General features: G+C 35.1%; 1 protein-coding gene and 2 pseudogenes across 1 annotated transcript; all 3 read right to left on the reverse strand.

The window, feature by feature from the left end:
• Nucleotides 1–2,549: 2,549 nt before the first annotated feature.
• LOC149530595 (leucine--tRNA ligase, cytoplasmic pseudogene) lies at nt 2,550–4,211 on the reverse strand (annotated as a pseudogene).
• A 63-nt stretch (nt 4,212–4,274) lies between these two features.
• LOC149530596 (leucine--tRNA ligase, cytoplasmic-like) lies at nt 4,275–7,062 on the reverse strand. The gene is made up of 2 exons (XM_089810531.1): nt 6,864–7,062; nt 4,275–6,179 (listed from the first exon to the last, which is right to left on the reverse strand). Exon 2 carries the CDS (start codon nt 5,688–5,690, stop codon nt 4,275–4,277), a length of 1,416 nt encoding a protein of 471 aa, XP_089666657.1. The 5' UTR covers nt 5,691–6,179; nt 6,864–7,062.
• LOC149530597 (leucine--tRNA ligase, cytoplasmic pseudogene) lies at nt 5,690–6,175 on the reverse strand (annotated as a pseudogene).
• Nucleotides 7,063–14,595: the final 7,533 nt, after the last annotated feature.

The following is a 14,595-nucleotide window of genomic DNA, read 5'->3' on the forward strand; positions in this document are numbered from 1 at the left end:
AAAGAGTATGTGAGTGAGGAGATTTCAAATAAATGATTACATCAAGTAGACTACACTGTAAGTGAGAAAAGTGGTGGTCAATTTTGATGAGTGACAAACCTAACATCAATTAATAGGGTTCCATTATCAATGTGGTCACCATTGTAAGATAAAGAGTGAGGCATCATATGGGGTGGATGAAATTGAAGTAAAGAATGCAGGATAGTAAAAGAAGAAAGAGAAAGGAAAGTACATGGATATGTTTAGATGATGGTTCCTATAAGAGATAAGTATGGGGAAGGAATAGTCAAAAAAGAAATGATAAAAAAATTTACCAAAGAAAAAAAAAAATGATTTATCTTTATATACTATAGAAAACAAGAGTAGAAAAATGCAATTTTTTTAGTTTTTTTGAAAAGAAAAGAAAAGGACAATAGTGTAGTAAATAGACATCTAGCTAATTCCGATAAGGTCTACATGTAAATGGTACTTAGCTGGGAAATGATAGGGTATTAAGATGTTAGCATTGTTGTAGAATGAAACCATGATTTTTTCAAAAAGATTAAGACATGATAACCCAAAGAAAAGCCATGAAAGTTTGGAGAAATGAAGAATAAAAAAAAGATGTAGAATTTCATTTAAACAAGGAAAATGGTCTCAAAATAGTCCACACTCATTGTCTAAGCTTCCACATTTTGAAAGCGTGTCTACTAGAGCAGTTGCAACTACAAATGACCGACCAAATCCCTCTTACCTTATGCTTTGATACACATATATGTTGTTCCAAAGCTCTCATTTGGCACGGGCTTAGGAGGATGTGGAAAAAGGTTGCAGAGTCTACATTATACAAGCCAATTGCATTTTCTTGAAAGTTCCTAAAGAATTTTTAAAAGGGGATTTTGTCAGAGTTGATTTCCTATGTTTCTACATTTTGCAAACATATATACCAAAGCATTTTCAACTATAAAATCTAACCCAAACACAAATGAACAAAAAAAACACTTTTGATGGATATCTGTATACCGATCAAACCTTTCATGTTGGCATAGTTAGCGACGATGTTGGCAAAGGTTGCATTGTGTGGCTTCACACATGCCATTTGCATGAAAGTTTGGAAAGTTCTTCCACCAAACATTCTTTTATTATATCATGTTATATAATGAAATCATTAAGAAAAGCTCCCATTTGCTACACAGAACAATGTGTTTGGGCCTCAAGAATTTCAAACAAATGCAATTGCTTGTATAAAGCCAAATTCTTTGCTAGTATTCCCCCTTCTTATGACAATGATAAATTAAAGAGAGAAAATAAGGAAAAACATGATACGAGAGTGACCACAAGAAATTAATGTGAGGAAATAAGGATGAGCAAGGTACCAGAGTGACCACACCAACAAATCTGAGGATGCCCTCTACCTATGCACCTCTTATGGCTATGATTTTTTATCTAGTCAAAGAAAAGCTTATATTTGTCATTTCATAGGATTGGGTGGGACATTGTAAATCCAAATTTGAAATTCAAATGAGTTGGAGTCTCATCAACAATGAGTCTTAACCATGTGCATCCATCTGAATCTTCCATTGTGGGAGTGACAAGTTTAAATTCAAGTTCTAGTTGCAATTAACTAATGACTGGAGCACTTGATGGAAATGAATACACTAATGGAAACAATTGAGTAAAGGAACAAATCAAAAGACCACCACACCAGCCACCTAAGCATTGACTCTATTACAAGTGTGATGGTTAACCTTAACCATGGTGGACAACATTTTACTTTGCAAAAGATGAAAATATTATGCAAGAATTTATAACATTTAAACATACCAATTATTGAATAATTAAGTCAGCAGAGCATGGTTATGGATATAAGATTGATGTCAGGGGATCATCTAGTTTCTCAATCTCCTAATTACACTTTGATCTTCCTATACCTTTGTTTGGATAACATTTTACTTTGCAAAAGATAAAACTATTATGCAAGAATTTCTATCATCTCCTATGAAGGAACTCTCTATTTAGCCCTCTTCATCACACTGGAATATGATAAAATCTTCATCTCCCTCTGCACATTAAAGAGAAGTTCAAAAGACCAAAAGAAGGCTATAAGGAAGCAATAAATTAGCAAGAACAACTAACAACTATCATATTATAATTACAGGTTGAAGAACTTGCATATAACAATAAATGTTATGTCATTGAAATCACCGGGTAGCACACCAAGAGAAAATGTGCCTGAGAGAAGCACACAATGAATAAACATGCCTGAGAAAAGCATGCAATACATAAACACACCTGAGAGAAGCACACAATGCATAAGCACACCTGAGAGATCATCTTTTAGACTTTTAACATATGCATTAAATGACAATTGATCTACGGTACTCAATGAACTGTACATGCATTGAGACAACAAGGCTGTCAAAAGTTACATTTAAAATGCATTCAAGTGATAAGATGTGCTAGAATTTCTATTCCATTAAAAAAAATTATGTGTTCTTTGGATAGCTTCAAATAATTTAAGTTCTTTTAGAAAATTGACAAAATAATTGATACAATGACTGTTACCAATATAACCGAAGAGAATAAGAGATAAATAACATTTTTAAAAAATAAAAGCATGTTCCTAATTCTAAATAGAGATTTATAAACAAATATATTTACATAATGCAATATGATTAGCCTGTGCAAAAAAACAAATTGCAAGGAAATGCATCAAACGAGTGTGCAAGTATCCTGCCTTTTGGTTGGACCTAGATGATGTGCAAGAGCAGTTCCTATAAATTTTACTTTGAAGCTGCATTAAGGAAAGCAGTGTTTGAAGTATGAGTAATTCTTGAAAGCAAAAGTTGATTTCATCTTAAAACTTGACCTCGCTCACTCAAGCAAGATTATGTAATGATAACTTACAAAGTACCAGTTTTGTTTAAAGAATTTTGCTTAAAACTTGAAGCGGACATAAAGATTGAAATCGGATTTCCTGGCGAAGGGGGCGTCTGCTTCAACACTGAAACATGAGGACCCGCTCTGTGCATTGCATTTTCATCCGCTGCAGACAATACCTCTAATTCTTGAAGGCCTATTTGTCTCTTGATCAAGTCCACATTTTCTTGAAGGACTTGCATCTCACCAAAACGTAACTTCAAATCCAGTGCTTGAGGACCCACAGCAAGAGCCTCAGCCTTTTTTAAATTCAGAAACGGCATGCACTGTTTAAGCACTTGGTTAAAATCAGAATGTCTTCCAATGGAACTTTCCTTCAAAGTAGCCAATATTTCCTGGTCTGGAGCAAAAGAGCGACTGTTTCTATCATATGTATCCTGGAGAACCTTCAGACATATTGCCTTCCAATCTCTGTATTCCTCTTCAACATAGACCAGTCCTATCGATGGCTTTAACTCCCTGGCTCCTGTTGAAGGGTTCGATGAATCTTTCTTAGCCTTCTTAGGAGCAGACATCTGCTTCTGAAAATGCTTCCTCATGGAAACAATTGTGTCCTGCAAATACTTATTGGCACACTGAAGGGTAAGATCAGGTGACTCTGCAGTTGGCCACCCTGATTTGACTGCAAATCCTTCCCTCTTTAGAATTTCTTTCCATACATGTTCTGCATAGTGAGGACATATGGGAGTGATTAGCCGTGTCTGGACATCCATGAATCGCCATACTAAATCACGATTCATGCCACCTAAACCACAGGACAACCTGTACTCGCCCCGAGCTGCCTGAAGATCATAGATACCAGTCTTCAAGGCCTCTCTAAACATCATTGTGTTGTAGTTCTTTTCAGTCAGCTCAATGGCAACATTTATTTCATTATTAAACACCCTATCTGCATAAGTAGAAGGGAGACCTTGCCTCAAAGATGCTGCTGAAGCCAAAACATCCTCCATCCACTTGATCTCTTTTGTAAGACGGAGAATTGCAGTATTAGCAGTCTCAAAAACAAAATTGGCATCATCCATTCCATCACCTGCATCAGCCAATGAATATCGAGTAGCGTCTGAAGAGAAATCCTCTATTGCTTGACGTAAAGTTCTGAAATTGCCTGTAGACTTCGACATCTTTTCAGAGTTGAGCATAAGATGCCCATTACACCTAAATGAAAGTGGCCATTTCTCCTCTGGCAATATTGCTGTGTGGTTATAAATGCAAAAGGTGAGATGGTTCTGAATCAAATCCTTGCCAGAAACTCGTAAATCAAAGGGGTACCAGTACTCAAACTCTTTCTTCATGCACTTTAGTAAGTCGGCGGGAATATCTGAATGTGGAAAAGGACCCCGACAAAATATAAAATTTCAAACTTCATCTGTCATCTGCTCTGCTTTTATTGTAGTGGAAGTCTTACCATATATGTCCCCATTTTGTAAAAGGTGAGCAACAGTGTAATAGGCCATGTATAGTGTGGAGTCTGACAAAGATTCTACAAGAAATTGCTCGTCCCAAGGAATTCTTGTTCCAAGTCCAAATGATCTAGAACAGGCCCATTGATTTAGCCAGCCCAGTGTATGCTCAAATCCATGTCTGGCCTCATCATGGTAAAGTCCCATCTTTCCCAAACACTGCTGGGCCTTCTCTCTCCACTCAGGTTCGCCATATGTTACATACCATTGGTCGGTGAGGGCTACAACACATTCATCACCTGACCTCGAAATAACTTTTTTCTCAGGCTCACTGTACATGACTGCCTTCCCTGTCTCCAAAAGCTGTTTCCTGATCAATGGTTTTGCTGCTTGAACATCCATGCCGCTGAACTCTCCCACAAGCATTTTTCCCTCAGTAAAACCTTTCAAATAAGTCAATCTCTTTGCCTCTGCAAGTTTATCTTTGTCGTTCTGACTTTTGATCTTCAACTCTTTGCACACTCTTTCAGCTGATTTGTCCCCATATCCTGGGATATTGATGATAGGAATAACTTCAAATGATACCCATAAGTCCTCTACTCCAAACTTGCCTCTAAGGGCTGCTTTTGACTTCAAATCTAATAGAGCCATGTAATCATCGGGTGAATCACTGGGCACACTGGTCACTATACCTGTTCCTTTGTCTGTTAGAATTGTTAGCATGGGAAGGGCATACACTTTGTCATTAGCTGCAAGAGGTGACCTCAACGGAAGACCAATTAAGTCATGGCCTGTCAACTCAACCAGGCATGATGGCTTTTCAGGGACCTTGGACATATGCTGATAAGAAAGATTAAGAGCAGCTCCATGAGTGATAATAAAGACGTCTCTATCATTGATTTCAAATGCACCATACTTACCATCAGGCAATACCCAAGCATTTGTTTGAACATACATTGTTTTCGATCGCAATGTTGCTGCAGCTAGAAACACATTTCTACTTTCCAACTTCTTCATTTTCTTGGTGAAAGGCAGAGTTACTTCCATTTTGATAAGGGTGTATTCTTGTGGTTGTATGCCTTCACGTGTGGCCCTGTCATGATCTGCACAAGGTTGTCCATCTAAAGGAGAATAGATGGTATACTGCATGTCCTTCACAATTTTTCCCATATCTTTCAAAACCCTCATTTGCCATCGCACAAAGGAATCATAAAATGGATTCATGTCAGTGGTGATAAACGAGCGTCTCCAATCAACTCCAACTCCAAACATTTTGAGATCTTCTTTTGCCACGGGAGGAAAGTAGGTGAGCCAATGATAAGGATCCCTAAATTGGGCTATCTCTCCGTCTTCCAATCCCAGACTCTGCATTATTTGCCACTGGTACTTTGCAGAAACTTAAATTGATCTCCCCCACCATTGAGTTTTTGTTTAGTTGGTGGTTGGTCTTCTACTTCTTCATCATTATTCTCAGCAGGGAAAACTGGAGGATTTCCAAACTGCTTAATCTCATTATCTAGCTTATCAGCACAGGCCTTGATGGGCATGCCAGTGCAGTGAAAGCCAAAAGGGAAGAGAACATTCCTGCCCCTCAATCTATGGTATGCTGAAGCAAACTCCAACTTGGAGAGAGAAAATGCGTGGCCTAAATGAAGGGCACCGTTCATATAAGGGTAAGGGAAGTTGCCAAAATACTTCTCGCCTTCTGCAGGGGGTTCAGGGCCTGCGTCTGCTTTGAACACCTCACTTTCTTCCCATCTCATTTGCACATCCCTTTGAATTTTCAGCAGCTGATCTCTGCGGGCTAAGCTCTTAGTGCCCTCCTGGGCTGTTGCTGTTGTTGTTGTGCTATTCATTCTCCTAATGCACACCCAAACACAATATTTTAACAACAATTGTGCAAACTTAGGAAGCAGATGATGAATGGTGTTTTCGTTCACGGTGGTCAGTATGCAATTAAATTAGCCACAATTACAGAGGTATCTGCCTCATAATCAAACAAATAATTCCCAAAATTTATACTGATGCAAATAAATCTCAAGGAATTCATTCTAAAACTGAACAATATCCTAATCAAGTAAGTACACCATAATAAGCTCCATATGATCAGATAAAAATCAGATGACTTCATTGGAGAACTGGAAGAACTGAGATGACATATGAAGCAAGGATCTGGTATGGGAAATTGGAAATTAGGAACTTCATAGTCTGCAAGAAATGTAAATTTTTATACCATTCTGAACTGATACAACATTAAGGAAGGAAGAAAACATTAAGAAATTCTGAAAGATAAGAGGTCCTTACCATAGCACATAAAAGAACCCAATTTGGACTACAAGCCCGATTTGATTAATCAAAATACCAAAAGTGATTTATACGGATGTAGGCATTAATAGATAAGAAGAAACGGTGTCAAAAAAAAATGAAGATAAAGACAACCCACCCAATAAGAGTAGCCTGGAAGCCAAATCTGACAGATGAAAATGAAGAAAATTCAAACGATTTGTTCAAGACGAACGGATTGTTGTTCCGCCTTCTACAAACCTGAGAGGATCGAAATCTACACATGAGCATTCATCAAATGCTGTTGTTTATTTCATCATCTAAACCGATTTCCTCGACTTAGAAGTTGCTGCTTGATATACACAAGTGGGATATAAACCCTACTCCTAATGGTTGCGTTCCCAAGCCGCATAAAACTCGCTCTGCATTTCAAAAGGTTAAACGAAAAACTAAAAAACTAAAAAACATGATTTTTTGACATATTGGTGCAATAACTATTTTCCTTATCATTAGGACTTGTAGGATTTGTCTTTTCAATGCTTTATAGATTAAAACAAAAAAAAAAAAACATGATTTTTGATACATTTTAGTGCAATAATTTTTTCTGTGTTTTATCAATATTTTTTAATTCATATTAGCATAAAATCAAATTTATTTATTTTTATTCCAGAGGTATCCCCGCAGCCCAGCCCAGGGCTGATATTTTAAAAATTATTTTTGTAGAATTCACTATAGCTTATATAGATATGTTTGATTGTAATGTAAGAATTATCTTACATAATAAGAAAAAAAAATCATGATAGTAAGATAAATTAGATATTAAGAACTTTTCTAATGATTCTTGACAATTGTTCACAACTTCTACAATCATATTTATGTGGACCTTTCAAACTTTAAAAAGAGCAAGACAATATTTAATCTATCTAACATATATCAGTGTATGCATTTTTAAAAATCATTTTTATTAGAATTAGAGATTTAGTAAATATATAGAAATAAAAATAAGATTAGAGAACAGGAGTGTAATTATTAAATATTTTATTTTTTATTTAAATACATTTTCTATAATCAAATCTTTATCAAACCTTATTTTTTAAAACAAAGTTACTTGTAATAAATTCTATTAACTTTCTAGAAATAAATTTGTATGATTGAATGAAAGCTAACAGATATGAAATGAAATGGTAAATTGAGCTTATCGCAACATTCTGGAGGAGTTTGGAGCTGAAGAAACATGGCTAGAGCTCTAGAAAGGCATTGGCAGCGTTTCTGAAACGCAGCGAGAGGGAACGGCTTAAACATCACACACTAAGCTTAATTCTTAGACCAAAAGTGTTAAATAGTCAAAGTTGACTTTTTTTTCCCAAGCTTAATTTGTCCCTTAGTGTGTGATGTTTAAGAGTGGCTCAGCAAGAGGGGAAAACACATTTGGGGAAGCAACGAATTTCGAGGTTTTCAAGTTCTCTTCTTTTTTGGTACAATACACAGACTTACATGCCAGCATTCAAAGCTTCAAATAATGTGAAATAGAATTTAGTTAATCATGAATAGTTTTTCTTTTCTTTCGGACTGGATGGAAATGTAAAATTTGGATGCATGAATTACAAATATGTAAAGATCATTAATAGGAGCGGTCAAATAAATCTCCATAACTAAGAAAGTTCCCTCTCTTTATGTGTTATTGTATTGCGTAGCAAGCCTTATTCTTTAATCCATTTCTACCCAAAAGAAAAACAGTAGATGAACATCCTTAAAACGGTAGTGTTGTTGACCATCGAATGAATTATAAATCGATGTTTCAATAATTTGGTGTGAAACTCGGTATCGAGCACGTCTTTTAAACCATTATGGACAATGTAACGTGTTTATCAGTGAACCTTGCGCGTAGATTGCCCTCAATCTTGGGAAATTGTAAATAAAAAATATTTTAAGCCACGCCACTTGCTCTAGGTGATGTTCTGAGATTCAAGACTATTAATCATCTCCAAGATGCCATAAACTAGATGTCACAAATTGGGGAAATGTATAGCTTAGCGAAAGAAGTTATAATCTTATATAAGATCTCCTACTCATGATAACCGTCCAAAAGATAATAGGATACAAAATTTTAACCAGCAAATGGCATTGAACGATGAAATGAAAATACAAAATGTTGCACCTAAAACTTAGGGCCCGTTTGGCAACGGGAATACAAGCGGAATAGGCATATGTAAATTCTTAAAATTTTGAATTCTTCGTTTGGATGCATCAATTTGGAATTGGAATACGAAGGAAAATAGGAATACGTATTCCAATTTTGGCCCAAAAATGAGGTTTTGCAATTCCACCCAAATAGGTGTTATTGGAATACATATTCCTATTCCAATTTTATTTATTTTAGAAAATATAAATTTTGGGATCCGCAAATTCCCCATCAAATATTGGTTGAATCAAACAGAAAATAGGAATACGTAGCCCCATTTTCTATTCCAGAATAGCTATTCCTATTCCCCTATTCCTAATCATGTAGCCAAACGGGCCCTTAAAGATTGCAGGACAACATGACCGTTTCATGGATGAAGTGACGCATCTCTGGAATAATGCCCTGTTTTGAGAGCATGTGGGCACAACCAATTTCTTTTAAACCTTCCATGGATTCAAAGTTATATGCTAATTAAAAATTAGATGCACATTGACATTGTTCCTTTAGTAATTATGATAGATGTGTGTATTATGATTTGTTCCAATAGAAAATAGATGAGGGACGGTTGTGATAGTACTCAAATTACTTTAAACACCCGTGTATCTTGAAGGTTGGTTGATGACAATTATATTTTATCTTGTATAGAATAGGTGTTCTTCCTAGGTCCTTCATAATGAGTTGGTTACTGTTACTCATGATTTTGTTGATACAATAACATGTAGCGAGTGTAGACTACAAAGGCATAAGCACTAGGACTCATTGTCTTATCAATTTAGATAAACCTTTATTTCAACGAGTTTGTTTGATTGAAGGGGCACTCAATAGAATTTTCTATAATGCCAAATGGATCTGTGTGTATTTACATGACAAATCACCCAAACAATAGTGTCGAATGATGGGATTGTTTTCCTTATATATTAGACTAGTGATACTTTTATAATTGAGAAAGATGTGAAATAGAAAACGCTTCATAGCCTTCAATTGTATTTTATAAACTGCTACTAGTATGAAGTTGGATAGTTTAAATAGTTGGAATAGGAGCGATTAGTGCTTACATCCTATATTTTAGGCATACAAAGATAAATTGATTGTCAGATATCACCATTTCATTCTTACTATGTTTGGTTAACAACTGAACTATGTTTTAATGCATAGGTATGTCTGTGTTATCATGTAATTCTAAGGTAATATGTTACTTAATTTTGAGAATCATTGAAATAAGGAAGTATTTGATTTTCTATTTCATTGTATAATTGATTTAATTTATGATTTATAATGGACTTATATTTGGTGTTGTTCCTACAAATGGACAGAGGAAATGACACATCATAAGAAAGGGGGAATATTGTCACAGAGAGGTAGTCTAACCTTGTAAAACTATAGAATGGTAATGGATTTCACAAACTCACATAGAGAATGTTCTTGAAAGGACTAATTACTACATATTCTTACTTCAAGAGTGTGCTTATCTATCTTTTAAATCTATATTAGTGTTATCTTTGTAGAGTTGTGTGTTAATTTTATTAGAATGCATTCAAATGAAATGTAGGTTTCTTTTAACAAAATGAATTCTAACCTTGTTATGATAGCATTTCAATGTAAGTACATGCATTATCTTGAATATTGAACAATGGAAGAAAGATGAATGATATTGATATTGCGAGATTCTTGATTATGATTTATGTATATCACTACATTAGGATTATGCATCTTTTAAGTGGGAAAGATGTCATAACCCACTTTTCCCTTGTTTGAATAATTGAGGTTTCATTTTACACGTAGATTGGTGAGTTCTATTCTTGATTACACTATATATATATATATGGTTTAAAAAATCCATCGCATGAAAGTTTACAGATTTGAAATGAAATGGTAAATTGAGCTTATTGCAACTCCCTCACACATACCCAAGCAAATAATCAAGATGATTATAGGAAAGGGGGAGGAAAAAATGAATAGAAATATTAGATAAGAGGAGAAAGGAGAAACCATCTTGGAGGAGTTCAAAGCTAAAGAAACAAAGCTAGAGCTTTGAAATGATAGAGGCAAAGAAATTGGCCATGTTTCTATAAGGCAGTGAGTGGGGAAAATGTTGGAATTCTTTAGAATAACTAGGGGAGGGGGTGTTGGTGAATCAGTTATCCAAGGTCTAGATGCACAATTAAAACTTTTCACATCTTAGTGAACCCATATCCATAAAACATTTTATCATGTGTGCATCCATTAGATTATGCAATCACTTAAACTTGTAGGTTATTGTCAAATCAACTTTGCATAAATGTAAACATGAAACATATCATATTCAATAATACACTTGACAAAATGATTTAACATGAAAACCCAATTTGGGAAAAGCCACTAGTAACATGCTACTCATTCTCATTCTTCTAAAGTGATGCCCTATGAAAAGGCAACCCTATTTTAAATGTTACAATGCACATTGTTAAATGTGACCTGGTTAAAGGATCTCAATCACCCTATTAGGAGCGAGCCTTGTTAGAGGGTTTTAGATCATTCACTTGGAATGTCACCTAGTTAAAGGATTTACAAATGACTATTAGGTCAACTTTAATCCAAAGGATTTACCCTAAACTAATACAATTATTAGAAAGTAATAGTAAGGACTAATCTAATAATAACTTACAACAAGCTTATAGATTACAAATCTCTATTTTAGTCCTCCATTCTTCTTGGCTTTCACATACATCAGCTCTGATAGCTTGTTCACCCTCCAAGAATTCATACTCTTAAGCGTTCTTGCTTTGCTGGCTAATGCAGTCTCTTCTCAAATTAGGTCACTGAATGAAGCAATACCCTAGATTCCTTGTCTTCCTTAGGTTCTCGCACATGACAACCCTTGCTTTTGACCGACCATCTCTATAAATAGAGAAATAAGATCTGTTGTCATTCATCCTCCATTGTCCATTTTAGATTATGTAGGATTCAATGAATATACCCCTTGTTTTATTTCACTCCCTTCTAGAAACTTCTTCAATCCTCTTTGAATTTGTCTCAAAATGGTTCATCATGAATTCAATGCCACCAGCTCATTAATCTTATCCTCCACATGGTTCACACAACTCAAAAAATCAACCTTCTCAGCTTAGATTCATCTTATTCTCAATCTTTCACATAATATTGACACTTGACATTATCTGGCTTCTAATGCTTGGCACATATTGCATTGCTCAACATCCTCTATCAAATCACTCAACACATATTGCGTTGCTCAACATCCTCTATCAAATCACTCAGCACAAACTTGTTAGAAAGAATAGTCCACCAAGATAACTAAGAGGGGTGGGGGTGAATGAGTTATCCAATTAAAACATTTATCAACCTTAAATAATCTTAACCATTCAATTAGCAACCATAACAAGATGCACATACACAATTACACTAGATATTTTAACTAGGGAAACCCTTGATCAGAGGGAAAACCTTGGTGGGAATGATGCCCACAAGATGATGTACTAATATAAATATTCGTTGTTAGAGGATGGACCTAGTTGGGAGTCTATTACAGCATTTATTACATATCAATCCTTGTTAGGAGACTTGGAATCCCTGTTAGGAGACTTGGAATCCCTGTTAGGAGAACTGTGCCAACCCTGTTAGGAGTTGTAGAAGGTAGAAGGACCCATTATCCAAACAACTTCTGGGACATGACCATTGAACTCACTATCTAACTGATCTTTCAACTATTCCTTGTAGAATAATTGGTTATACTATACTTTAGCTTCTTTCCTCTATCTTGTCAACCGAACCAATCAATGTCAGACCTTGTAAACCAAGTCAGAAACCTTAGATCCAAATAAAAAACTTTAGATTGCACAATAAAACCTTTGTAATGAAGTTTTCTCCAACTTCACTTTGCTCTACTTATCTTCGCATTCCACTCTTCATGCTGCTTACAATCATTCATTTTCATTCCTTACATAAAAAAGGAAAATGTCCTTCCTTTATACCAAATCCATAAAATAATTCTTTGAGTCGACTATTACACCTTCTCAATTAGTTATTATAGGACCAAATTAAGAACACATTACATTTAGTGATAACATTAATTTATGACGAGTGGGCTTAGCTACATCATCTCCAACAAGTCTTCTACACATCTTTAACTTTGGCTTCTCATAATAACAACTTTGCTAAGAGATATAACAAGTTTACTAGAACATGCTTTTGTAAACTCTGTCTCATAACAATATTCATTGAAACTTGCATAACTTCTTCTAGACTTAATATCTTATGCTTGCAAGGTTAGTTGCATTTACTAGACACTTAGTATTATCTCCCTTTAACCTTGTTAATGAAAGTACTCAATGATTTGTTTGTACCAACTTGATCTTTCTATTGTTCTTCTATCATAGACGACAAAAAATTGCTATGTGGACATCAATGAAAAACACGGCCATGAATGTAACATATCATCATGATAATGATCTAATCATATTTCTACAATACTCCCCCATAGAAGTATCATTAATATTCATGCTTCCAACAATCTCCTCCTTTGGTATTGATGGAAACATAGATGAAAAATATCTAGTTCCAAAAATACCAACTGTAAAAGACTGTTAACCTTTCTTTTCAAATCCTCTACATCAATCATTTCTCCTGTTGATATACCTCAATGTTTTCTATATCATATTGTGATCTCTCCCTTCAATTTAATTTATATCAAACTATTTGTTCATGTTGTAATCTCTCCCCCATTCACATCAATGTAAAAGGTTTCTACAACCATCAATCTTTGCAACAATTGTCTTTGACTAACTCAAGTGTCCAAAGACATTGTTCAAAATAACATCCAACAAGAAATCTAGATGACTCTATCCATCACAAAATACTCTCCCATATAGGAAGCATTAGCATTTAGTCCATACCAATAATAGTTCTTTGTTACACTGGACTGATGCACTCTTGCATTATCTACTCTAATGTAGGAAGCGGCATAACCCTTAACATGCCTCGAAGATAATCAAAAGTCTCTTTGGGAAGAGGCTTAGTGAAAATATCTACAATCTACTCTTTGGTGCTTACATATTCCAATATTATTTCCTTTTCAGTGACTTTCTCTCTCAACATGTGATAATCGATAGACATGTGCTTAGTCTTAGAATATAATACTAAATTATTTGACATATTCACTATACTTGTGTTATCACAATGTATGAAAACAAGTTCACTGAATTATATCCTTATATGCTTCAACATTTGCTTCATCCAAACAACTTGATTACAATTGTTTTCTAGTGCAACGTATTTTGCCTCTACCATACTTTGTGAGATACAATCCTACTTCTTACGTAACCAAGAAACTAGCCTTCCTCCAAATATGATATCATCAACAAATATTACCAAAATCATCAATTCATCATCTATTTCTTTCCAATATAGATTATTGTCTGCCATACCTTTTCTAAATGTGAGCTTTGTTAAATGCTTGTCCATCCTTGCATACCAAGTTCTATGTGTTTTCTTCAAGCCATACAATGCTTTCTTCAATCCGCATACTATGTCCTTGTCATCTGTGAAAGGAAAACCCTTAGGCTATTCTATGTATACCTCTTCTTCAAGTTTTCCATTCAAAAATGTTGACTTGACATCCATTTGATACACTTTGAATTTCTTATGTGCTACATAGGCTAAGAATAACCTTGCTACTTCTATTCTTTCCATAGGAGCATAGGTTTCATCATAGTCTATTCCTTTTCTCTATGAGTAACCTTTACATACCAATCATGCTTTGTTCCTTATGACTTCACCTTGTTCATTCATCTTGTTCTTGAATACCCATTTTGTTCC

Source organism: Cupressus sempervirens, chromosome 11 (genome assembly GCF_028749045.1).
Source record: "Cupressus sempervirens isolate cs-2001-9-10 chromosome 11, ASM2874904v1, whole genome shotgun sequence".
In the NCBI taxonomy this organism is placed as follows: Eukaryota; Viridiplantae; Streptophyta; class Pinopsida; order Cupressales; family Cupressaceae; genus Cupressus; species Cupressus sempervirens.